Here is a 26653-nt window from a genome sequence, read left to right on the forward strand (position 1 = left end):
AATATTTTTATTTGATGCTCTTGTAAAACATTATTTAGTGGTCTTTGACAATAGTTCTTGCAACAAACCGCCAGTCAGCTATGAAGGAAACCTCTCAAGTGTTTCATAATTCTATGCAAACACTAGACAAATCAAGACAAAATAATGCAGATGCTGGCTCGCATAATATTGCACATCAACTTGAGTATATGAAATGCGTGATAAAGAGAGAGGATTTCAAATACCTTTCAAAGAGATACATTACTCTGATTGGCTTCTTATGCAAAGCATTCTTCAGAAATCAGCCTTTTGACTTTTAATCACCTCTCTGACTACTTAATGTGAAGAAGGCATATTCTGTTTTTATTTGTAACAATTCCAGAGACCTTTTATCACAAGTTAGTGGATGTTTTCCTCCATTTTAGAAATAATAACTGAATTTGCATCTTTTGTAAATCACCTGTTGTGTAGAGTTGGAAGCCTTGATTGTATTGAGCTGTCTTGAAGTGCATTCATGATAATCAGTTTTGATCAGTTGCTAACAGTGAGATGGCCTAGTGTGCTGAATGCTGTATCTTTATCAATGTCTAAAACATGGGACACAAATACTTCAAACATCGGATTTAATTATTTTATTTGCAGTTTTGTATAGTGCAAACGTGGCTGAAATAGGGCAGCTGAGTGTATTGTTAACAAAAACATAGCAACAATAACAAAATAACAATTAACAAAGTAAAATAATAACAATTCTATACACATGAATGAAAAGTGTTAACAATAAAAAGGAATTAGCAAAAGAGATACAGCGACATCAAACAAAGATGTTCAAAGGAATCTTGAAGCAAAACCTGTATGGCGAGAAGAACGCAGACTCCAAGGTTATGCACTATATGTGGCTTACACGTTAAACAGAAAGACCTTTAGCTCTTTCTTGAAAAAGAGGAAGTAGGAACTTTTTGTACATAAGAAGAAATGAGTTCCAGGTAGAGGGGGCACAATCTTTGTTATTTTAAGCAAAGAGGTTTGGGGCAACCTTTCCTACATACCGAACATTCCCTACCTGAAATGGTCAGGTTAGGGCTATGTATTTTGGAGAGCTAAGGTGGTTGGATTTGGAATACATCTATTCTCAGCCAGAAGCCAATTTCTCAAATGCAATGTAGGAATAACAAGGTCATGATGGCAGGTTCCACAGACCAATCTTTCTTCTGTATGTATTGCAGATGTTAGAGGGGGCTAGACTGAGTAAGGGAGCCCAACCGGTATCAACCTTCCATAATTCAACCTTGATAGTACCACTGACTTGAAGTCAAGTTCATTGGTGAGATGGCTTAGTTGTTTATGTGGTGTGTCTAGTATGTGCAGGGCATCATCAACAACGATAAAGGGAACTAACTCAAAGTTGCAACCTTCTCTGAACCCAGAGTAGAGACCACAAAAGAGATTGAGTATTTTTCACTTATTTGGATAAACAGCTGTCAATATTTTTGGCCAGGAGAGAGGGGGTTGTAATAGGTTGGAAAAGATTTGGGCACAAGGATCAGACTTTTTTGAGGTGAGGGTTGACCTGCTAGGTTTTTAAGAGGGACTGAGAGTTTGCCTTGAGAGCGGAAGGAGCTAAAAAGGTTGACCTGATATGGGCAAAGGTGGTGAGAACCAGCCTACACAAGAGACTTGGGATGGGGATAGGGAGGGTTCAGAGACATAGTTTTACAGTTTGATATACACAGTGGTTTTAGTGTTCAGTATGAACAGAAGTAAGGACAAAACCAAGCTAGGAATGGTTTTCAGGGGTGTCGCTTGGTCAGTAAGATTTGAGGGGAGGGGGGGTGCTTGAGCTTCAGATCTTCCAACAATCAGGCTGGCATATAATGTTTAAATAAAGTGTATGAAAAGCAGGGTGCATGAGAGAGGCCTAAGGGGCAGTGGAAAGAAACACATGGACCCAACTATTTACCATAAAATATATTTACTAGGTTGGTGTACCCCTCAAACATTCCCCTTAAGCTACACCCCTGGTGGCTGTGTTGGTTGTTTTTTTTTTTTTTGAAAACTTTTTATTGATTTTATAACACAAACACAAACAACTTGCAAGGAGAGAAGAAAAAGAGACATCAGTATACACAACGTTGCAGTACATGGTGTTGGAGCGGGAAGGGCAATCCAATGAGCGTTTGTTCTATCGAGAAAGAGTCTCACAGGGGGGGGGGGCAGAAGAAACAAATTGCAACCAGTATACAATAGTATGTGGAGGAACCCTCGGGTTACGGGGACGTAGGTGCAACATCTGGGTCAGGAAGAGGAGGGGCACATATATCGCCACGGTAAGTGTTCCACTGAGTCCATATCTTCCCCCATTTTCGGGGGGTACCTCGAGAAATATATACAGTTTTTTCTCTGAACATGCACCAGTCCATGTTTTGTTTCCATTTCCGAATCCCGGGCGGGCCCTGAGCGCCCCACAGTTGCGCAATGTCTCTTTTGGCAATCATATTGCCCAAGGTCACCCACCGAAGCTGCGACACGGAGTAATCATTCGGTTCCCATACGTTCAGCTGGCATCTCCTAGCTTCCGGCATCGATCGCACCCCCGTAACCTCACTCATCACCTCGTGCACACGGGTCCAGAATCGCACTATCTCAGGGCACTCCCAGATGATATGTAAAAAGGTGCCCAGGAGACCGCATCCACGCCGACACAAACCATCCACAGAGAAGCCCATGTGTACCAAACGGGGACCAGTGACATACACTCTATGCAGGATTTTAAGTTGCACAAATCTAAGGCGCGCCTAGATGGCCACCTGTGTTGGTTGTTTTGAATGGGAAATATAAGGTGGATTTAGGATTTGTCTTTCAAGGGTAATGTGGGCAATGTCGTACGAAATATCAGACATAGTATCATATCATGTGATGGGTTATGACAGAATTTGTCATTCACATTGTTATTCTTGGGAAGTAAGGCATAAGGATAATTCGAGATTAGCTCAGAGATGTCTTCTTTTTTTTGGTACCTTGAAATGACAAATCATCTTGACCTGTTCTTATTTTGTCAATTTGATGGCAAAGGTGGTTTCAAGAGAATCCTCTACCAGTAATCTGCTATATCAGGAGATGATGAGACTCTTTGGTGCTTAGATTTATAGCGCTACTGATCGAAATCCTTATCACCAACAGACGATTTAATCGACAATGAGGAGTGTGGTCCATTGGTCATTCCACAAATAGGTTACCATCACCGGGGGATGAGAAATGATTGTAGCTCTGAATTAGGATGAATCATATTGTAACAAGTGCTCTTAAACCTGGAGTAGTTTCATAATGATTGTATGTGATCCATACACTATTGCAATGCATTAAAACTCAATTGCTTCAAATCACTATAATCTGATATATTATGCACCTAGATTAGCAATTTTTGACACATGTATATCTGGTAAATAAAATGATTGGATGTGTGCAGCATTATTAAGAGACAATACCTCAACCGCTGCCTTTGCTCTTTCAAATTCTTCCTCCAACGAATGGTTCCTGGAGAGATGCGCACTGCCCATTCGGTGTTCTCTGGTCAATCGAGCCTGACAGAAATGGGAACAAATAGAGAGGGTTATGAAATTTAAGACAAGAAGGTCTAATTCACTTTGATTCTCATAAGAGCATTTGTAAAAGTGCTTAACCAGGAATAAAGGATCATTGTAGGGTTCCATGCTGGTGTCCTCTCCATGCCTCCCCCAATCCCGTGGGTATTTGTATTCTTGGAGAGTGGGATTACTGCTAGTCACAGAATAATGGGGAATGACATGGTGAACTCAGTACTTGCTCGCTCATTCCTGCATGTTTTTTTCAAGTTACGGTGATTTATTTTACCTAGGCATTTCGAAATGCTCAGGTAAAACCCTTCAGACTGGCAATGTTTCTGCTCAACCTGAAATCCATATAGGATTTTGTAAATCTCTCCACCAGTTGGTTAGGGAATCATGAGCCACTTGTAATGGACCCCTTAGTGTCTGAATAGGGGGGTAAATCACACAATTAAACCCCAAACTTTTCGTTAGTTTGTTGTTCATTCTCTGTTGCAGAAAGTTAAAGCACTGGCCTGAGTATTTCGCTAAGTAATTTCACCTCTCTGGCCTTATGATAAGACTAGCCATTAGATTCTTGACATTTGGCTGGTGGTGTGGTTGTTCATTCATCAGGCTGGTGTACAGAGTATTGGTGTGGTCTTATTTGAACTGAATTTGCCTGTTGCTGCTTTTTTCCGAATGACATGTGAGTGGATTTTGAAGCATTCTGTGGCTATGGGAGAATATGTTGTGGTACATGCCTTTAAAGGAAATCATGCATTCAAACAAATGTGACAATGTGAATTGCATTTGCCAACATGGCACGAGAAGCAAAACACTAAATAAAAGAGTGTTTGTTCTGATGGAGAGGCAGCAAGTGATAGTATTAATGTCTAGAACAAGGTTCCCAAAACCCTGCTGAGTAAGGAAGGCCATTGTTAAATGTCTTTATCAGCACGAGATTCAGGAGCACTGAAACCAAGATAGAATGCCATGCAAGCAGGACATACTGACTAAATTGGTTTACAAGTATAACTGTACTTCCCTATTAAAAAGATTACCAGCTTGACTTACAGGACTGCGGTTCTAAATGCACTTAATTGTGTAATTTTAATTTTTGGATTTTTTTTTTATAAAGAACAGATGCAGATGTAAGCAAGACCTGCATCAACACCACTGGAGAGATCAACTGCATACTGATCAACGCATGCTCGCTTGTAAAGCATGCCAGAAACTCCAAGAAGACCACCCTAGCCACCAGCCTCAATGACAGATTTAACAACTTCAAGGAACTTTTCAACATAGTCAAGGAATTCACCCCCCCCCTTCCCAGCAACAGAAAACAACATCACTCCCTCTCAAGATCTCTGCGATGCCCTGGCGGACTTTTTCCACAACAAAGTTAACACCATCTACCAAGACTTCACACCCCGACCCCCTGCCGCTGCCGCAAACAGCATCAACTTCCTCACAGCGACTGACGCCCACCCACACAAGCTTATTTTGTGGACCCCCTCACCGAGAAGGAACGGCGACCATCATGAGATCCATTCACTCTGGCGCCCCTGCAGACCCCTGTCCCCACCACGCTTTCAACCCCGGCACTCAAGCCATCGGCAAAGAGCTTACCAAGGTCCTTAACTCCTTGATCACCACTGCCCACTTTCCCAAGAAGTGGAAACACACCAACGTGAAGTTCATGCTGAAGAAGCCATTCGCGGACCCAGAAGTACTGAAGAACTACAGTACCAACTCTTTGCTCCCCTTTCCAGCCAAGGTCATCGAGAAAGCAATCAACATCCAGCTCAACAGACATCTGGAGACCCAGGACCTCCTGGACCCCTGCCAATCCGGCTTCAGAACAAACCATAGCACCAAGACAGCTCTTGTTGCAGCCACAGATGACATCCGAATGCTGCTAGACCAGGAAGAAACAGTGACCCTCATCCTTCTCGCCCTCTCAGCAGCTTTTGACACTGTATCCCACCACACTCTGATCAACAGGCTCCACCAGACCGGAATCCAAGGAGCAGCCCTCAAGTGGATTGCATCATACCTCACAGGAAGAACGCAGAAAATCATCCTCCCTCCCTTCTCCTCCATCCCCAAGAACACCATATGTGGGGTACATTAAGGCTCATCCCTCAGCCCAACCCTCTCCAGCACATACATTACCCCCCTGGCTACCATCGTCAAAAACCACAGACTCAACATCATCTCCTATGCTAACAACACCAAACTCATCCTCTCTCTGACTAACAATCCAAGAACCATCGAAGACAAGTTCCAAAGATGCATGAAAGATGTTGCCGACTGGATGAACATTTGTCTCAAACGCAACACCGACAGGACAGAAGTACTCATCTTTGGGAAAGGCAAGGACACACTGGAACATTGAAAGGTGGTCCCCAGAGCCGGGACCAACCCCAATACCCACTGAACATGCCAACAACCTCAGCATTATCCTTGACAGACTGTTATCTAATAAGAGAAGCAAGTATGCACCCTCTCCACTGTCTGGTTCCTCATGCTCCACGTGCCCAGGAAGGTTTTCAGATGGCTCCCGACCAACACCAGGTGCACTGTCACGCAGGCTCTTGTCACCAGCAGACTCGACTATGGCAACTCCATCTATGAAGGAATACCAGTCCAACTCATGAAGATACACCAGACGATCCAGAACACATCGGCCAGGCTCAGCCTCGACCGCCTCAGAAAGACGCACCAACCCCTCACCTCAGGAAACTCCACTGGCTTCCAGTCATGAAGAGATGCCAGTACAAGATACTCACCCCCGCATACAAGGTACTACCCAATGATGGACCCGTGTACCTCAACCAACGTGTGACCTTTCACCAGCCAACCAGGAATCTTGGATCCGGAAACCTTGTCCTAGGTGCCACCCGTCGTATTAACCAGAGAAACAGCGGAGGCCACGCCTTCTCTCATCTGGCGGCCAAGACCTGTAACACCCTCCCCCTGCAGCTCAGAGCCTCACCATCGCTCCAGCAATTCAAGAAGGACCTCAAGACAAGGATGTTCAACCAATAGGAGAATAGGCAGAACTATCTGACAGTTCCTTGAGACCCTCATGGGTGACGTAGCCGCGCTCTACATTCCTGATTGATTGATTGATGTATACAATCTGGTATGCTGTGAAATGGTAGCTGTGAGATAAACAAAAGCCCCTCCAAAAGGAAATTACAACAGCATTAAAAGGCAGGAACAGATAAACCTGGAATATGCCCTCTGCTCACTTCAAAAACATGGAGCTCTGGTAGAAAGCGCGTGCTATGAAATGAGGGGCATATTATCAAGGGGGTTTATCTCCGCTTTTTTGGCTTTAAAAGCCAAGAAAGCGGAGATAAAAGTATCTCCCTATTACCTAGCTGTCGCTAACACCAGTTAGCGACAGCTTGTAGGAGATAGCGACCATCTTGGGCCCCACTTTGCATGTCAGTGATATTTATCACTAATGATATGCAAAGTGGGCGTGCCAAGATGTTAGCGACTGGAAACAGTCGCTAACATCGCTATCTCCTATTACCAACTTTTGGAGATATTCGCGCTAAGCGCGAATATCTCCAAAAGCTAACACCTGCCCTGAGCAGTTCTTAGCCATGTTAGCCAATGGGAGGTGGATAACATGGCTAAGAGCATTAGCTCGGTAATGCATGAATATCGCTGACTTTTCAGCGATATTCATGCATTGCGGCCGTTTTTTATCGCATTTGAGATAAACCTTGGTAATACCAAGGTTTATCTGCGATAAAAATCGCCGCAGCTTAGCGGTAAAATTTTGTCTCTAACCAAGCAATAGCGATAATTATCGCTATTGCTTGGTAATATGCCCCCAGGTTCTGAACGTAAAGGCAAAACTAAAGCAATAATAACGTTTTTTTTTAAAAACAGTGGCACTGGAGGAAACTTCATTGCAGCCGGATGTGCTCTTAGTGAAAGAGCAAAATGTCGTTGCTCAAAGTGATGCTAGCTAGTAGAATGCTGACCCATTGCCCCATGCTCTATGCTGCATTGGATTAAAAGCAAACGTGAACGAAACAACGACAGACCAATGGATGAAGAGACATGGCTGAAAGCCACTTGAAGTACGTATATTATCCACATAATTTTAGCGCCATACCTCATATGGTCAAACTAAGCATATTGCACTTTCATTCCAAAACTCAGTTGGTTAGCTGAACTTTCTTTTCAGCTGTTCTTATGCGGTAAAATCCAACAAAACAAAGGCTTGGAGTGTGGCTAATGCTGGAAAAATTGGATTATTAGCATTTTGAAGCAGGCGGCAGTGGCATACAAACACCCATTAGTGGAGCATCTGTCTTCATTGCTAATTCATGGTGTGTGGTGTCTGCAGTACAAGCTGGCCTTGCACAAAGGGACGTCTCAGTGCCAGGTATTGGCAGGATCACGAAGGCGCGCTAATGCAGATGGATGACATTTTGAATCCTGTTCCGCTGTCTGGGGTATGCGCAGTGGGTTCTACCTGTGGGCCAGATTCTTACTGAGATCAACCTCCTCTGGGTCCCACTAATATCATAATTCTGTAGCTAGAGGGAAAGAAAAGAAGCTGCTGGAAGCTGACTAGATGTCAATTCTCTACATTTTTAAAGTTCATTAAATCAAATTATTATCATAGGTCTGAGCTGAACAAATAGTTCAGACCTCACTAGAATAAATTAGAATCAAAATAACTAAATTAATGATTTGGCAATCAGCTACAGACAACCTTGTCCAGAAGCACTACTCCCGGCGATGCAAATTCACTTTTTGCCATCTTCCAGGATCCATCATTAGTATTCAATTCAGCCTAATAAATATTTGTTCAGATAAATTATGCAATTTCTCATTTCTATTGAAATGCACTTTATGCCAGAAAAAATCATGAAGGTAAATATAGTAAAATAATATGCATGTATATAAAGAGGGTTAGTGGATGTGTACAGAAATGCATTAGAGTTAAAACTTTAGTGTGTTTGGTAATGACTCCGACTTTAACAATATTTGTTGGCTGCTGGAAGCATGACTCTTCACAGGGAAGTGAGGAGAGTCGTGGTGGCCCTCCCTATAATTTAATCTACTCTTCACCTCGATCGCTTCGGTGGTCATTCTAGGCAATTTGCCTTAAAGTAAATCCATCCTGACCATTGTTAGTGGTGGTACCAAGACTTGTAAAGTTTAGTTATGATTGATATTCATCTATAAATGATGGAGGCATATATTTATTTGGTAAATGTGTCCTACTCAGTGGAAGCCCCGACTATTCCCATAGGCATAATGCAGGCCTCTGCAGTCCCTGTGGTATAGTGGGGCCCCTACAAAAACTTGGGCCCCTCCAGCCGGGGGCGTAGCATGGGTTGCCGGGGCGGACTGAGTCCCTTCCACCAGTCCAGTATTGAGACTCCTACCCCCGAGCACATCTATTAGATTTTAAGAAAATGTTAACATTTTGCCCCCATAAGAATTTTGGGTCTGATTCACAGAACTAACTTAAGACAAAATCCTAAACGTACTACCATTTTGGTATTCACAGAAGGCTCTTACTCATTGATGAGTAAAGCCTTCTGAAAATACCAAAGTGGTTTTGGTATTCACAGAAGGCACTTGCTCATCAATGAGTAAGTGCCTTCTGTGAATACCAAAATGAGTAAATGCCTTCTGTGAAAGCAAAATGGCAGTAAGTTTAGGATTTTGTCTTAAGTTAGTTTTGTGAATCGGGCCCCATGTGCCTGGGACAACCGCCAACGCTACGCTGCGCCACTGCCTCCACTTCCATTTAAAAAAAAAAAAATGTAAGCACTAAATTGCTGATTTTCACGAGCCGGAATCACAACTGGTTCCCTAAAGCAAAAGTGTGCAAGAACCATAAAGGCGCCATCATAGGAATACTGAGGTACCAGTTTTAAAGGCCAGCTTATAATGCACTGAGGAAGGCGGGACCATTCACACCCTACATCTGCCCCGAGAGGATTACTGGGTCACCATCTTGTGGTGTTGTTCCTTCCTCTGCATTGCAGCACAGGCCACTTGGGTAAGGTGGAATTAGGTGACCAGGGGCCTGTTTTGAGGCCATAGCATTGAGGCCATAGCATCTGCTATTTGCATTGCATAAACAGGCTTGTGAGCATTCACAGACATGTTGGCAGGGTCACTGTAACGTTTGCATATGTATGAGTTTACCATATTTACGACATAATCCACCAACAATGAAGTATTTTTAACCACTTCCATGCTCATGACGGAGCCGCTCCGTCATGAGCATCGGTTGAGCTGTGCTCATGACGGAGCGGTTCCGTCAAGGCCCGCTCGGCGCGCCTGCGCGGCGCGAATTCCGCGCCTGCGCTGGACGTTCCATTGAGCGGGCGGGGCCATGACGGAACCGCTCTGTCATGAGCACAGCTCAACCGCGGCTCGCGACGGAGCGGCTCCGTCAAAAGCATGCGAGCGCCGCTCAGCCCCCCCCCCCCTGCCCCCCTAGTGCTGCGGCGGAATTGCCGCCGCAGCGAAGGGGTTAACTTGAGAGGTTTTGAGTAAATTGATGTAAACTGGTATAAATAAAGTTTTTGATTAATTCAAACTGAAAAAGTGGTTGATGGGGGCAGTTGTTGGATTCATTGCTCGTCAAAAAGAAAAGGTGAAAGAAATGTGCAGTACTGGCATTTTTGATCTGTTAATTGTTATTGTGACGTGGCCTTGCTGCGCATAAGCCAAACCCTGTGTTGTTAATTTGTATTCCTGGAGAGGAAGGCATGACATGAGCTATGCACTTGTCTAGCAGCCTGAAAAGATGATGGCTCCTGGAGTTAACTGTGTGTTTAATGATTTTTATTTTATGCACGTTCCGCTTCAGTGCTTCCTGGTGTTTCTATTTCTAGATAGAAAAACTTTGGACCCCTGTACTTATTCATTACAAATAAAGTGCTGAGTTCCACCAAACTTAGGAGCAAATTTCAGCCGTGGTCCGTGCAGGTAACAGCGGTGGGGCCGCGTGGGGGGTATTGCGAGGGACGATGCAGAGGAAGAATGAAATAAATAATTACTTTCCCCTCTGCATCATCCCTCAAAATCACCCCCCACGTGGCCCCAACGCCCCACCGCTGTTACCTGCACGGACTGCGTCTGGCATATTTACAAGCCCCTATCACCACCACAACGTCACTTTCAGTGACGTGATGGCAACAGGGCCTTCGCCTTATTTACAAGGCAGTGTTAAGCCACTTCACGTGGCTTAACGCTGCCTTGTAAATAAGGCACCCTTTCACGCTACACTTAGCTACACCCACTGATTTTGATTTTGATTGATTTTGATGCTGGTTCCTATGTACAAGAGAGATGTAATAGGAAAACCTGGTCTTAAACAGGCGAAACAAGGAGAAATGCTTTATTTCTCCTCGTTTTTGCTGTTTCCATGTGTGTTGCCATGTGCAGCACACATAGAAACAGCAAATTGCCTATGATTGTTTATGTGCAGGAAGGTCTCCCTTCCTGCACATAAACAATCAAATAATAAATGAAGTTTTGAAACTCCTATGTGTGTTGCATTAAGCAGCACACATAGAAGTTTCAAAACGACGTGAATGATTGTTTATGTGCAGGAAGGGAGACTTCCCTGCACATAAACAATAATTTTCCCCAATGCAGACATCCTTGCACAATGGTGCAAGGAAGCCTGCGCTGGCGCTAGGCAGCTGACCTCAGTGCCAGCGCGAGGGGAAACGCAGGGGTGCACTGCATTCTTGTGAATATGGCACATCCCTGCGTTTCCAGAATGGAGATGCGTGGCATTAGCAATGTTTGCTTAACTCCACGATTTTCCATTCTGTTGTGAATATGCCCCTTAGGTCGCTAATGACAGTGGAAATCTGGAATAAATTGAAGAAAACACAGAAAAACTGTTTTAGCCTAAGCCCATTGGTCAGTAGTACTTCTGTAAGCTCTTTGACTGTTGATCACATCAAATCAGAGGACTTGATTATGTTGTCGACTATTACATGTGTGTGCCTGAACAGTGGCGTAACGAAACTTGAGGGAACCCCCCTGCAAACTACATGGACGGGGCCCCCCTCCCATCCTCCGTGCGAGTCTAGAGCTCACAGGCCAGCGACCTGCCATACTGCAGGGGGTGCGGGGCGATTGTTACGCCACTGTCACCAATGCACCCGTTATAAGTAACACTGGATGGTGGAGTCAAAGGTTGGGCTTAGTCTGCCAGCAGGCTATCATAGGTGGTGGTCCATTCATTACAGGGTCCCTGCCATCAGTAGGCCGGGGAAGTTTGCCCAATGTTAGGTGGGTTTCCTGATGCAGACTCCTGTCATGATATACAACATCGGGCCCACTCATTTTGACAAAAGTGCATCGACTGCTCCTTCTCGTTTCCGTTTTAAAACATTAGACAATGCGACAATGCAGTATTTCAAAAGCAGATGTAACTACAAAGAGCAAATTTTCATAATACATTTTTATTAGTAGACAATTGCAATCTTAAGAGGCATTGCATAGCTTCATACACACTTTGACCCCAATTCCATCACAGACTCTCTCTCTCTCTCAGTGAGTCAGTCTCTCTCTCTCTCTGTCATTCAGTCTCTCTGTCAGTCAGTCAGTCTGTCAGTCTCTCTCTCTTAGTCTCTCTCTTAGTCAGTCTCTCTCTTAGTCTATCTCTGTCATTCAGTCTCTCTGTCAGTCAGTCTGTCAGTCAGTCTCTCTCTGTCAGTCGGTCTCTCTCAGTCAGTCAGTCTATCTCTCTCTGTCATTTAGTCTCTCTCATTCAGTCAGTCTCTCTCAGTCAGTCAGTCTGTCAGTCAGGCAGTCTCTCTCTCTCTCTCTCTGTCAGTCAGTCGGTCTCTCTCGCTCTATCAGTCTCTCTCAGTCAGTCCCTCTCTCTCAGTCAGTCTCTCTCTCAGTCAGTCTCTCTCAGTCAGTCTCTCTCCCTGTCAGTCCCTCTGTCTGTCAGTCCCTCTGTCTGTCAGTCCCTCTGTCTGTCAGTCCTTCTGTTTGTCAGTCTCTCTATCAGTCCCTCTCTCTATCAGTCTCTCTATCTCTCTTTTTCTGTCAGTCTCTCTCAGTTAGTCAGTCTCTCTCAGTTAGTCAGTCTCTCTCTCAGTCAGTCTCTCCCTTTCTGTCAGTCAGTCTCCCACAGTCTCTCTCTGTCAGTTTCTCCCAGTCAGTCAGTCTCTCTCTTTCAGTCAGTCAGTCTCTCTCTTTCAGTCAGCCAGTCTCTCTCTATCAGTCAGTCTCTCTCTCTCTGTCAGCCAGTCTCTTTCTCTGTCAGTCAGTCTCTCTCTCTCTGTCAGAGTCTCAGTCTCTCTCTGCCAGTCTCTCTCTCTCAGTCAGTCTCTCTCTCAGCCAGTCTCTCTCTCAGTCAGTCTCTCTCTCTCTCAATCAGTCTCTCTCAGTCAGTCAGTCTCTCTCTTAGTCAGTCTCTCTCTCTTTTAGTCCCTCTCTCTGGCAGTCTCTCTCTGTCAGTCTCTCTCTAAGTCAGTCTCTCTCTCAGTCAGTCCCTCTCCCTGTCAGTCCCTCTCTCTGTCAGTCCCTCTCTCTCTCAGTCTCTCTGTCAGGCTCTCGCTCTCAGCCTCTCTCTCTCAGTCTCTCTCTCTCTGTCAGTCAGTCTTCCAGACAGTCTGTCTCTCCCTCTGTCAGTCTCTCTCAGTCAGTCATTCTCTCTCTCTCTCAGTGAGCTAGTCTCTGTCAGTCAGTCTCTCTCTCTCTGTCAGTCAGTGACTCTCTCTGTCAGTCAGTCTCTCTCTCTGTCAGTAAGTCTCTCTCTCTCTGTCAGTCAGTCTCTCTCTCTCTGTTAGTCAGTCTCTCTCTGTGAGTCTCTCTCTCTCTCAGTCAGTTTCTCTCTGTCAGTCAGTCTCTCTCTCTCTCTGTCGGTCAGTCTCTCTTTCTCTGTCAGTCTCTCTCTTTCAGTCAGTCTCTCTCTCTTCGTCTCTCTCTCTCTCTGTCAGTCAGTCTCTCTCTGTCAGTCAGTCTCTCTCTCTCCCAGTCAGTCTCTCTCTTTCCCAGTCAGTCAGCCTCTCTCAGTCAGTCAGTCTCTCTCTCTCTCTGTCAGTCTCTCTCTGTCAGTCTCTCTGTCAGTCAATTTCTCTCTCTGTCAGTCAGTATCTCTCTACGCCAGTCAGTCTCTCTCTATCTCTGTCAGTCAGTCTCACTCTCAATCAGTCTCTCTCTCTGTCAGTCAGTCACTCTCTCAGTCAGTCAGTCACTCTCTCAGTCAGCCAGTCTCTCTCTCTCTCTCCACTCTCTCCACTCTCTCTCTCCACTCTCTCCACTCTCTCTCTCCAATCTCTCTCCACTCTCTCTCCACTGTCTCCACTTTCTCTCTCTACTCTCTCTCCACTCTCCCACTATATCTCTCTCTTCACTGTCTCCCTCCACTGTCTCCCTCCACTGTCTCCCTCCACTCTCTTTCCACTCTCTCTCTCCACCCTCTCTCCCTTCTCTCTCTACTCTCTCTCCACTCTATCTCTCTCCACTCTGTATCTCTCCACCATGTCTCGCTCCACTCTGTCTCTCTCCACTCTGTCTCTACTCTCTCTCCATTGTCTCTCCACTGTCTCTCTCCACTTTCTCTCTCTACTCTCTCTCCACTCTCTCACTATCTCTCTCTCTCCCTCCACTGTCTCCCTCCACTGTCTCCCTCCACTCTCTCTCCACTCTCTCTCTCCACCCTCTCTCTACTGTCTCTCCACTCTCTGTCTCACTCCACTGTCTCTCTCCACTGTCTCTCTCCACTCTCTCCCTCCACTCTCTCCCTCCACTCTCTCCCTCCACTCTCTCTCTCTACTCTCTCTCCAATCTTTCCACTCTCTCTCTCCAAACTCTCTCCACTGTCTCTCTCTCTCCACTCTCTCTCTCTCACTAACTCTCTCCACTGTCTCTCCACGCTCTCTCCACTCTCTCTCTCTCTCCACTGTCTATCTCCACTCTCTCTCTCTACTCTCTCTCCACTGTCTCTCTCAACTCTCTCACTCTCTCTCTCCCACTCTCTCTCTCCACTCTCTCTCCACTGTCTCTCTCCACTCTCTCTCTCTCCCCCCACTGTCTCTCTCCGCTCTCTCTCCACTCTCTCTCTCTCTCCACTCTCTCTTCACTCTCTCTCTCCACTCTCTCTCTCCTCTCTCTCTCTCTCCACTCCCTCTCTCCACTCTACCTCTCTCCACTCTCTCTCTCCACTCCCTCTCTCCACTCACCCTCTCTCCACTCACCCTCTCTCCACTCTCCCTCTCTCCACTCTCTCCCACTCTCTCTCCACTCTCTCTCTCCACTCTCTCCACTCTCTCTCTCCACTCTCCCTCTCTCCACTCTCCACTCTCTCCCCCTCCCTACTCCGCCTTGCATCCTTTTCTACCTTGCAGCATTCTCCCCTCTGCCTTGCAGCATTCTCCCCTCTGCCTTGTACCCTTCACCCCTTTGCCTTGCACCCTTCTCCCCTCTGCCTTGCACCCTTCTCCTCTCTGCCTTGCACCCTTCTCCTCTCTGCCTTGCACCCTACTCCACCTCCGCCTTGCACCCTTTTCTACCTTGCACCAGTCTCCCCTCTGCCTTGCACCATTCTCCCCTCCCCCTTGCACCCTTCTCCTCTCTGCCTTGCACCCTACTCCACCTCCGCCTTGCACCCTTTTCTACCTTGCACCAGTCTCCCCTCTGCCTTGCACCATTCTCCCCTCCCCCTTGCACCCTTCTCCTCTCTGCCTTGCACCCTACTCCACCTCCGCCTTGCACCCTTTTCTACCTTGCACCATTCTCCCCTCTGCCTTGTACCTTTCTCCCCTCCGCCTTTCATCCTTCCCTACCTTGCACCTTTCTCCCCTCCGCCTTGCACCCTTCTCCTCTCTGCCTTGCACCCTTCTCCTCTCTGCCTTGCACCCTTCTCCCCTCTGCCTTGCACCCTTCTCCCCTCCGCCTTGCACCCTTCTCTACCTTGCACCCTTCTCCTCTCTGCCTTACGCCCGTCTCCGCTCTGCCTTGTAGCCTTCGCCTCTCTGCCTTGCACCCTTCTCTACCTTGCACCCTTCTCCTCTCTGCCTTATGCCCTTCTCCGCTCTGCCTTGTACCCTTCGCCCCTCTGCCTTGCACCTTTCTCTTCTCTGCCTTGCACCCTTCTCCCCTCTGCCTTTCACCCTACTCCCCTCTGCCTTGCACCCTTCTCCCCTCTGCCTTGCAGCCTTCTCCCCCTTTTCCCCCTTGCACCTTTCTCTTCTCTGCCTTGCACCCTTCTCCCCTATACCTTGCGCCCTTCTCCTCTCTGCCATGCAACCTTCTCCTCTCTGCCTTGCACCCTTCTCTTCACTGCCTTGCGCCCGTCTCTTCTCTGCCTTGCACCCTTCTCCTCTCTGCCTTGCACCCTTCTCCCCTCTGCCTTGCCCCCCCCTCCCCGCGGACGCCCATGGTGCTTCTAACAAGAGTGCTTACCTGAGGGCCCCATTTTGCTGCCTCATCCCTTCTCATATGAGCTTTGCCCTTGAGAATGCTCTCTCTGGGGGCCCCCACCCCCACCCTTATCGGGGTCCTGACTCTGAGCAGTGCTCTGTGCTGCCTCCTACTCTCTGGGGTCCCCACCCCATGCTTGTCCCCGTCTCTTCTCTTCTCTTGTGGGGTAGGCTTTGCTTATGGGGAGAAGAGAGTGGCGGCCGGTCTCTGAGCAGCCTCAGAGGAGCAGTGGAGACTGCTGTCTCTGGGGCCCCCACCCCATCCTTGTCCCTGTCTCTTCTCTTGTGGGGTGGGGCCCCCACCCCAACCCCCACCGCCATCCTTGTCCCTGTCTCTTCTCTTCTCTTGTGGGGCCCCCACCCCATCCTTGTCCCTGTCTCTTCTCTTGTAGGGCCCCCACCCCATCCTTGTCCCTGTCTCTTCTCTTTTCTAATGGGGTGGGGCCCCCACCCCACCTTTGTCCCTGCCTGAAAATGGTGAACACCCTACCCACAACCAATTCTAAGGAAGAACATTGACATAATCCTAACATGCAAAATGAAAAGGGATGTAACTGTATTTAGCTTTTATAAAGACCAAACACTTAAGTGCATTTTGAAAAATATGGTACCAGCATTGTAGAATTAGTACTTGTCACTTTATAATTGAGATTTGTGTGACAAGCATTTCTTATTTTCAATTCCTTAGACAGCTTAAGAGATCCCTCCAAGGTCACCCTTGACACCTCTTTCAAGCAACCAACTCTGTAAACGGGAAGAAGTGTTTATTTATAGATTTTCTGATCAGGCAGCGTATCAACATCTTCAGTGCACATTTATGCAAGTGGCAGAGGCAGCCTACCTGTCAGAGGGGTTTCTCATGGGAACAAAAAGGCAGAGGGCCCTCAGCAGGGGGCTCTTGACACCAGCAGAGCAGAAATGAAAAGCATGACCTCTCTTTCGATGGAAATTTACCAGTATTTGCATAAATATGTTCAGAATTTAGAAATATGTGAAATTTAGAAATATGTGGCAACAATGTTTGTTTCTACAATCAAATAATGTGCTTAATATATTAAAAGTATAAACTACCAACATGTCAAAACGTGTTCATGAAATGAAACAGTGCATTGCAGAATGTAGCCAGTATATTTACTTTTGACTGCCCCACTAAGGGGGTTGGGAGTGGCTTATTCCTACCAAGAATGGACTTTACTCCCTCATCCCTTTCTTAGTCTCTGTGTCTCAGGGGTGGGTTCACCTCACCAGAGAGGTATCCCATTCCAAAAAATCCCCATGCTCTCCAGTAAAACTCCCCACTTGCAGAGGCCCCTCCCCTTTCTGCGTAGAAGTCATAATGGTAGATGATGCGCTCCAAAACCCCTGCTTGACTGTCTGTATCACTGAGACAGGTTCGCGGCCTTAAGTGAACCAGGAAGGTTTATGGCCAAAAATGAAACTAGTGGTGAAGTAAGAGTGCCATGGACCCTAATGCAAGCAAGGAAATTGGGCCAGCTATCGCCTGGTTTTATATTAACAAAACAGCTATGGTTGCAGTGCGGTGGACCACCCCAGATCCCTGGGACCGATGCTACCAAACCTGCTGCACTATTGATAGCTACGCCCCTGAATTAAACCTGAGCCTGAAGAAAGTTGACCATCCCTGATGGGCGTGGTTATTTTTAATCGGTGTCACTGGGCTCCTTAGATACTTACAGTGCCTGGTCCCTTGTTTAGGAACAGTACAGAATTCCTCTTGGTTCTGTTGGAAGTTAAAATCTCATTTCCCATGGAGGGCAGTGAGTACACATATATCAATGATGAATTGTAATTGGGGGGAGGGGCTGTGTGCCAGGGCCCTTGCCTGCCCACATCCTACAAAGTACACCACCTTGACATGGGAGACTTAGGAGCAGAGCAGTTCTAGATTCTAGATTGTAGGCCAATCAAAAGTGAAAAATCTGTTTATACACTTGAGCTTGTTTTTGTAGCTGCTGATGGCCTTTTGTTTATATCACTGTTTTTTTACGCTGATTTGTTGAATTGTTGTGTCGTTCCAGGGAAAGAATCTGGTTAGGGACCCCAGGGTGGGCTTTTGCTATTCCGCTTTTTGTTTTTTTCTGTTGGTGTGAATGAAGGAAGTATGGTGATATGAATGTGGTGATTAGTAGAAAACGAGTATGAGTCAGACACAGAGGGGTCGATTCCGATCCGGTAAAATGCGCTCCGAATCGTCGTACGGAGCGTTTTTTCCCCGTACGAATCGTACCCGTAAACGTCCCGTACGTACGACGAAGTATGATCCGTACCAGGAGCCGAACTCCGTACGAGTCGTACAGGACTCCGTACGACTCAAATCTCCGTACGAGTCTCACTCGGAACCCGCTGTACACGACATCACTACTGCTCGCGGCTGGTTTTTACGACCCAGCAAGTACGATTCGTGTCAGGTACGCACCGTACGACCCTTTTCCTACGGGAGCCGAAAACAGTCATAAACGCAGAGTTCGCGCCGAAACAGGTACGGAACGCCCCCCCCCCCCGGGTACGGCACGTACCCCCCATGATCGCAGGGGTACACGCCGTACCCCTGTGATCATACGGGGTACGTGCCGTACACCCAGCGTACATGGGGTACGCACCATACCCCATGTACGGTGGGTGTACGGCACGTACCACATGTACGCTGGGTGTACGGCACGTACCCCGCATGATCACAGGGGTACGCGCCGTACCCCTGCGATCATGGGGGGTACGCGCCGTACGGTGTGTAGGTGATCGTGCGCTTTTCCGTACGAATCGACGTGTACCGTACGAATCGCGTCCGGGTCGGCCGATCGGGATCGGAATCGTCCGGTCGTACGGCGTCCGTACGAGTCGTACGGAAACGGATCCGGATACGAATCGTACGGACGGGGATTTTACCGGATCGGAATCGACACCAGAGTGTGTGAATTATAGGGAGATTGATGATATGAGTGTGTGTAAAGGGGAATTCCAAATGGGTTTCCAAAGGGCAATTTAGAGGGATGAAAGTTGTCTTGGTTAGGATATTGAAGCTTTTATAAATTGACATGTTTTGAATAAATAACTGTTAATTTGTGTAAGTAAAGTTTTGATTAAATCAAACTGAAAAAGTGGTTATGATGGTATCTGTTTGATTCTTTTCCCATCAATGAAATGGTTAACGAAAGGTGCAGCACTGGCGGTTTGTTTTGTTAATTCCATTCTGTAATGTCTGTCTGATGTCTGTGACCTAAATAGTGCACAGGACCAACCAAAATGCCTTTCCAATAGTCTGGAAAATGGGCAAATGTGTTTTAATTTCTTTGTAGCAGTCAGACTCATTCGTATGTCATAATGTTCAAATATCACCACAGGAGGCAAAAAGCTGGATAGAGAAACTTTTTTACCTCAAGTGAAAATGTGCTGGTTGTAGTGTATCCCCACTTGGTGTGGGTTTTGTAAAATTCTCCAAATAGCTTGACTGAAATGAAAGTAGCAGCCTTGAATGTGGGTTTAACTGCAAGCTTTTATTATGGTTTTATCATAGCATATCCAAAATCTATCATTATTTTGAAACACACATTTATTGCATGTTTGCTACAGTAGTGTGGTCAATTCTTGGTAGGGTAAGGCTTGTTTGTTTGGCAGAAGTGTAATGCCTAAGATGTTGCTGTGATACTGTCTGAATATAATGTAGATATTGCTAAGGCAAAACACTTAAAATTATTCCTATGAATTACCCAAGTTGGTGATTGAGTTAATGTTCATATTTTATTTGGAGTGCTGGCAATTATTATTATTTTCTCACTGTTATCACAGAGCATGAACACTTCATTACTATGGATTGAAGAAAGGGTGGTATATCTTTAGTGCTGGTGTGGGATGATTCCAACTGGGTGTTTTCCATTAATATTTCTTTAGATTTTTGATGTAGTGATGTTTGAGTAATTAGACAACCTGAGATTTTGGTGACACAGGTTTTTATTATTGTGCTAGCACATCCTGTTGACATTGCCTTACAGGATTTAGGGGTATATCTGTTTCGGATATTGAAGGTAGATAGTTGTACTCACAAATATTGTCTGTGCTTCATCAATTGTGTAGCACACCCACCGCAACTCCTGGAGTAATATTGATTATACTTTGATATGTTTGTGATATGATATTTGTTGGTGCAGGTGAAATTGTGAGATCAGTCAATGACATACATTTAAATAAAATAGACTAATTGGTATAGGTTTATATTTTTGGAGATGTTACCGTTAATGTTGTATAATACTTAGAACAGAAAATATATTTAACATTTGCTAGTTGTATTCCTTACTGGATTATAAAACTTCAGTTTTCAGCAACGGTTTGAAGATGCCTTCTATTGTTGTATACTCAGTCTCATATATTTTCAACGGATGTTCCTCTAGTCAGTATATATTACGGGTATTTTAATATATACATATATTAAATGTATGTTCTTGTTGACATTTCTAGAACATTCTGGGCCAGATGTACGACCTGCCAATTAGTGAAACGCAAATTGCATCACATTTGCGACTCGCAATTTGCGACGCGTTAATTGGAATGCACAACAGTGTCTCAGGCACTGTTTGCGATTCCTAATGGGGTCGCAAATTGCGTGCCTCATTAATATTAATGAGGCAGGCGCAATTTACTACCCCATTAGGAATGGCTAGCACTCACAGGGATGGTGGCTTGCTGGGGTCAGCAGACCACCATGTCTGTGACTGCTTTTTTAATAAGGCAGTTCATTTTTTTTTTTAAATGCATTCCGTTTTCCTTAAAGGAAAACGGGATGCATTTAAAAAAAGAAAAATTTAACTTTTCAGTTTCATTTTTTTAAGGGCAGTCAGTAATCTCTGGGACCACTGCCTGCTCCTAATAAATATTTTCCCACATACTCACGAAGGGGAAGAGGTCCTTTGGGAACCCCTTCCCCTTTGTGAGTGGCTTACTACCTCCTTGAAGTAGGTGGTAAATGGCGAGTGTTTTGCAGCCGTAAATGCAGTTGCAAAACATTAGTACATAGCATGTTGACTCTCTATTAGGAAGGGATGCCCCTTCCTAGTAGCGAAAGTCGCAACTTCTATTTTGCGAGTCGGGGACTCGCCAAATAGCATTTGTACATGCTATTTTGCTATATTACCCTCTTTTGCATCCAGGAAGGAGAGGATCTCCCGTTTGCGGCCGCAAAAAAGGGTCGTACATCTGGCCCTCTATGGTTTTTTTTTGTTTAAATTAGTTTATTGGGTTTTTGTTTGCATTTTACAGCCAACATAGCCGTGATTATACGGTACAGTAATGCATGACCTTAGGTACATTGTTCCAGAGAAAGCGCTCAGTGGTCTACCCCCTTCGGCGGTCCTGTGTCCATCGACCACACCTAACCGTGTGATCCAGTAGCGTTTACCTCATGATCCCCTATAGGGTCGGTTGTTCACCCCTGAGCAGAGCGAAGACTGTCCGTGGCGAGTGATCTACTATTCTCGGCAAGGAAGTGGCCTCGTGGTGTAGCAACTGTGATTTGGTTGTCATAGGGAGCACCGACAGAGTCGGCGCAATCCATAGCTGCATGTGTTGTCGTGACATCGTCATCTATAGGTCTTCCCAATGAACCCGTGGTGGTGGGGGGGGGGGGGGGGGATACTCCCTCCAAGCTAAACTTTCTAACTCTTTCAAAAACTTCAGGGGCAAACTTGGTGGGGTGGGGGGGAAGTCTAGGGGGGGAGCGGGGAGCGAGTCGCTGCGCTGGGGCGTAGTGTCGGCGCTCCTGGGGCACGTTTTAACATTGAAAACAATAAATATGGACTTACTACAGTTTGATTTAGAGAGGCTTCTGTCATGCAGTAACATTCTCCTCTTTTCAGGTTTTGCACCAGCTTTGATTGTTTTTGGATTCTTTTATGAATACCCCTCAATAATGAATTGAGGTTTTCAATTTGTTAATTGTCGCAGTTTTCAATGTGATTGGTTTAGTAATTATATTTGATTGTTTGCCTTTGTTTCAATAAGTAGATATTACTGTTTAAATAATATGTTTTAAATTGCAATTTGTATATTGGTTACATAAAATTAACTTTTTGTTGAATAATGAATATATTCATATTTTATGTTTTCTCGATATTTTGGTTCACAATATTTATGGGGTTGATATTTTGTCTCACCACAATATGTTTTTGGGTGTGAAGTTCTCTTCCATTGCAGACAGGTAATTTAAGGACACACTCTATTTTAAATGCCTAATGAATATTGCTGGTTAAACCTCAGAGCTCTGTAAGTTAATAATAGGCGCATTCTGGCTTTTATCCCATTAAAACTTGATTGCACCAAATATGACTAAATTAGAAAATGGAGCATCAGCTAATGATCAAGAAGTGCTTTTATAAATAAGATTGTGGCATATATTGGAATTCAAGCTGTCAATCTTATTTTTTCAATGGCTGCTCAGCATCCTCTTGCTGTTTAATTTAATGACTACTTGTACTTTATCTCAACTTTATTACAGCTTTTTCCATTTGTGTTGTTATGTGGCAATCTTCTCAGCAGTGAAGCTAAGTGTTCTTTTGTTCAGAGACCCAGGGAGAGCAGGCAGATGAAGAGAGGAGAGAATAAAGGTTGGGTGACACAGGGCAGGGACAATTAAATCAGATGTTTGTCGGAGGGATTTGAGTTTTTAGGATTGTGTAGAATTGGGAGAAGGAATGCATTCATTCATTGATTCACAATTTTTTGTAAAGCTCAATAAATGTTGTACCCAGTGCTTAATGTAAGCCGGTGGTTGCAAGTGAGGTCAACCGGCACTTATTTTTGGGGACCAGCAGTTATTTTTCCTCACCCAACTTTGACCCAGAGCAAGACAGAGAGAAAAAAACAAAAGCGGGAAATAAGAAGGAAGAGAAAGACAGAAAAACAATGTGTAAGAGTGAGAGAAATGGGCTCCGAAAGTCTAGTAGTGGATGAAAGAAGCTTGAGGTAGAATCAAGACAACAGAGCTTTGGTATTTGTTACCCTGACATTCTATAGCACCAGCCGAGAGTTTCTTAGGAAATATTTGGGCCTGGCACTTATTCTTTTACAAATTAAGGACTGGTTGTAACAGTCACTACAGAATATGCTGCAAAAAGTTTATAGGAAGGCATAATCTAACAAGCCATGCTTTCAACATCTAGTGGCTGTCACTAATGTTGATGAATCGCCACTTATTTGTGGGATCCAAGAACACTTTTTTTCCAATACCACAATTATAACACCAATGCAAAGGGCAACATTTTCTTTATTGTTTTTACCTTTAAAAAAGCACAATAAAATGCATGTGTAACATTTGTCAAATTGTCAAATTAGAAGCATGGCGACCACCACTTTTGACTTAACTCTATATCCTTTTTTAAAAGAAAATCAAACAATGACATGGAATCTTTTGACCGGGTCTGCAGACTTGCACAGAGCTAAAATGGCTCAGTCCCTACAAGACAGTCAAGGATCTACACAGCCCTAGCCCCAGAGTTCAGCAGAGTGACAGATGGTCCTTCTGGTTGTTTTTTCACTTATTGCAAGCAGGAACCCTCATCTTAGGGCAATGTTGTTCAATCTGTTTATCTCATAGATATGTCTCTAGTGTTTCATTTTAAGCGGGGTGTGCCAAGGGTTTATGTCTTTCTCTCGCTCTCACACCGTGTGTCTTTTGCAATAGATTATAAATATATTCCCAGTATAATCAATTACTCTAGTCAAATGGAGGAGGCGTGAACTGTTGGATGTAATTTCTCCATCTTTCTTACACCCCTCAAATTTGTGTGGCTTTTCCCTGTATGGTTCCCTTGATCTCTAGAAAGGTGATGGTATTGTCAATGCTGCAAGTATACAAATAGCTGCTAACATATGTTAAGCTTGCAGTTTGGAAATTCCTTCTGCCATATTAATACCTGTGATTTGTTTCATGCCTTGTAAGTATTTTTGTGTTTGTTTTTACAAATTCATATATGCATCTGATCTACATACTATGTGTTAATAGTATTATTCATGGTAGGTTTAACTTTGGTGAGTTGGGCTTTTGAATTTTAATTCCTAAGGTTTTATATCCCTAATAGTAAATTTATTGTGGATTAAGGGCCCGTTTAATTCTTGGTGGTATGGATACTCTGTTGCAATAGCGACGAAGTATTCTTACTGCCAAGATCGCTGTCTGCCCACTGCATTTTGATGAGGGTGGACCTTCGGGTTAATCACGGCAGACTACTCTGGCTCCGTCGTGATTAACCCCCTCTGATGGCTCTGGCGAGTAAGGGCCGTCGAAGAAATGACTACATGTCCACCCAGACAATTTGGATGGGCGGACATGGAGTCACATTTTACTATTTCTTACTGCCAGATAAAACCTGGTGGGAAGGAAGAGTAAAAACATTTTAATGCTCTCCCCCTTCGTGAAAAGCATTACTTGTTTTCTACCAAAAAGAAAATACAGTTACTGGATTTTCGTTTTTTAAAGAAATTAAAAAAAGATTACTGTTTGTTGCAGGGCTGCGTCTGTAACAAACAGTAAAATGCAATGACAGGAAAAGCCATTAGGCAATGCTTTTATAAAGGACTGCCTACTAGGTGATTATTTATAAATTTGTCAGGTGGAGTAGCCTCGGCCTGGCAGACATATTTCTCCGCCATGCCAATGGTGACTATTCCGACTGTCCATGATTAAATCGGGGCTCAAGTCAGGGCTATGTGAGTACACTCTCTCTTTGCATAGCTAGAGCTATGGCATGTTGGAATGATTCTAATTCTCATTGGCTATCTTCCACTGTTTTCTGTTTCCCTGGTGACTGGCATGTTGTTTTCTTGTTTAAAATGGGAAATAACATTTGCCTACAAAAGGGGATGTAAATAAATTAGGATAATGTCTACACACGGGTGGCAGCATTCTATCCTCTGCCTAATATTTGTGCTACCTGCAGTTGTTTCCTTAAGTCAACTCTTCCCTTGTTGGGCAGCAAAACATGAATGTTTTCTAGTGTGCACTCATCAGTTCCATGCCGCAGGAGTGTCCGCCGCAATGTGCCCCTTACTACCTCTTTTGCGCTTTAGCATCAAAATCTTCAGGGATTGCTGTTTGGCACAAGAAGTCATTCTGTGTCACTCGCAATGTTGTTGGAGACCCATTTAGAGGCAGTCTTAATTGCTGGGAGGAAGTGTTAGCTGTAGGTCTTTGGGGTGTGGCTTTGGAATCCTCATGGTACAAAGGCTTGAAAAGTTAGGAATGAGGGCAGGCTGGGTCAGGGTTTATGAGTTTTGATCTCAGTCTTTTCAGATTATTTATATAGTTCTATAGTTAAGATTCCTGCTATTCTGTGTGGTATAAGGGGGTTATTCATAAAGATACTCTCTGGAAGATGTCTGGAAGGTGGACACCGGGTGGGCCCAGGACAAATCGGAAAAGAGATGTCAAGTTCCAGACTTTCTCTCACTACGGGCCACATGTATCATGCATTTTACTGGTCGCAAACGGCGTGATTTGCAGAATCAGGCTATATGCGACTAGTAAAATATATTTTGGCATGTATGGAGTCCAATTTGCAATTCGGTAACATGTGACTGAATCGCAATTTGGAATTCAGAATACATACTGACTCGGTATTAGAAAGAGGCGTGTTTAGGGCGTCCCTAATACTGAATCGCAGCGGTATGTCAGAATGTTTTGTGACTGAAATGCGGTTGCAAAACAGTCACATTTTACCACCTAGTTCAAGTAGGTGGTAACCCATTCGCAAATGGGAAGGGGTCCCCAGGGAATCTCTTCCCTTATTGGGATTGGTAGCGAAAACGTTTTTTTCAGAACAGGCAGTGGTCCCACGGACTGGTGCCTGCTCCTAAACAATGAAAAGAAAACTTTTTGTGTTTACTTTTTAAACGCAACCCGTTTTCCTTTAGGGAACATGGGCTGTGTTCAAAAACAAATTATTGCTTTATTTAAAAGCAATCACGGACATGGTGGTCTTCTGACCCCAGCAGGCCAACATCCCTGTGATGTTAGCGATTCGCAAATTGCGACCTGCCTCATTGATATGCATGAGGTAGGTCGATTTGCGACCCACTAGGAATTGCTAATCGAAACTCATGGAGTTTCATAAATTTGGAATAGCAATTACTTAATAGCGTTCACAAAAAAAATCGCAATTAGATAATCACTATTTCTAACAATGATATATGTGGCTGTCCCTCTCTCTGTTTATCACCCTATCTGTCACTCTCGTTTTGCCTTTCTTTCTTTCTTTTACCCCATCTCTTACTCACTCAAAGCAACTCCATTCTGTCCATGCTCATTCACTTTCTCTCTATCTCTCTGTCCATATTGCACTCCAGTTTCTCTGACTCACTCCTACCCTGTTTGCTGTTACAAGATGCCACTAGTGGTCATATAATGCTTGATCGAACCATGTATTACTTCATCATATTCCATAACAAGAGAATACAGTTACCAATGTTCATTAATTAAGAAACCGGGCTCAACATGCACGAGAATTCTATGTGCATTAATCCGAAATTAACTGAATATTTTCACAAAGGAAAATACAGCTAGATTCATCATAGTCCCGTTTTGCCAGTCTGTAATAGCGATTCATAAGGAATCACTATTAAGGACTTGCAAAACGGGATTCATGTAGGAATTGCAAA

At 44.8% G+C, this 26653-nt stretch overlaps 1 protein-coding gene across 2 annotated transcripts in view; it reads right to left on the reverse strand.

The window, feature by feature from the left end:
* The window catches only part of PEX5L (peroxisomal biogenesis factor 5 like), a 392012-nt gene that overhangs the window by 110486 nt on the left and 254873 nt on the right, over positions 1-26653 (reverse strand). For both annotated transcript variants that reach the window (XM_078668173.1, XM_078668174.1), the window contains exon 6: positions 3462-3557. In XM_078668173.1, the coding sequence (XP_078524299.1) occupies positions 3462-3557 (96 nt within the window). The remainder of the gene's footprint in view (positions 1-3461; positions 3558-26653) is intronic.

The sequence above is a fragment of the Lissotriton helveticus genome, chromosome 11 (assembly GCF_964261635.1).
Source record: "Lissotriton helveticus chromosome 11, aLisHel1.1, whole genome shotgun sequence".
NCBI lineage: Eukaryota > Metazoa > Chordata > Amphibia > Caudata > Salamandridae > Lissotriton > Lissotriton helveticus.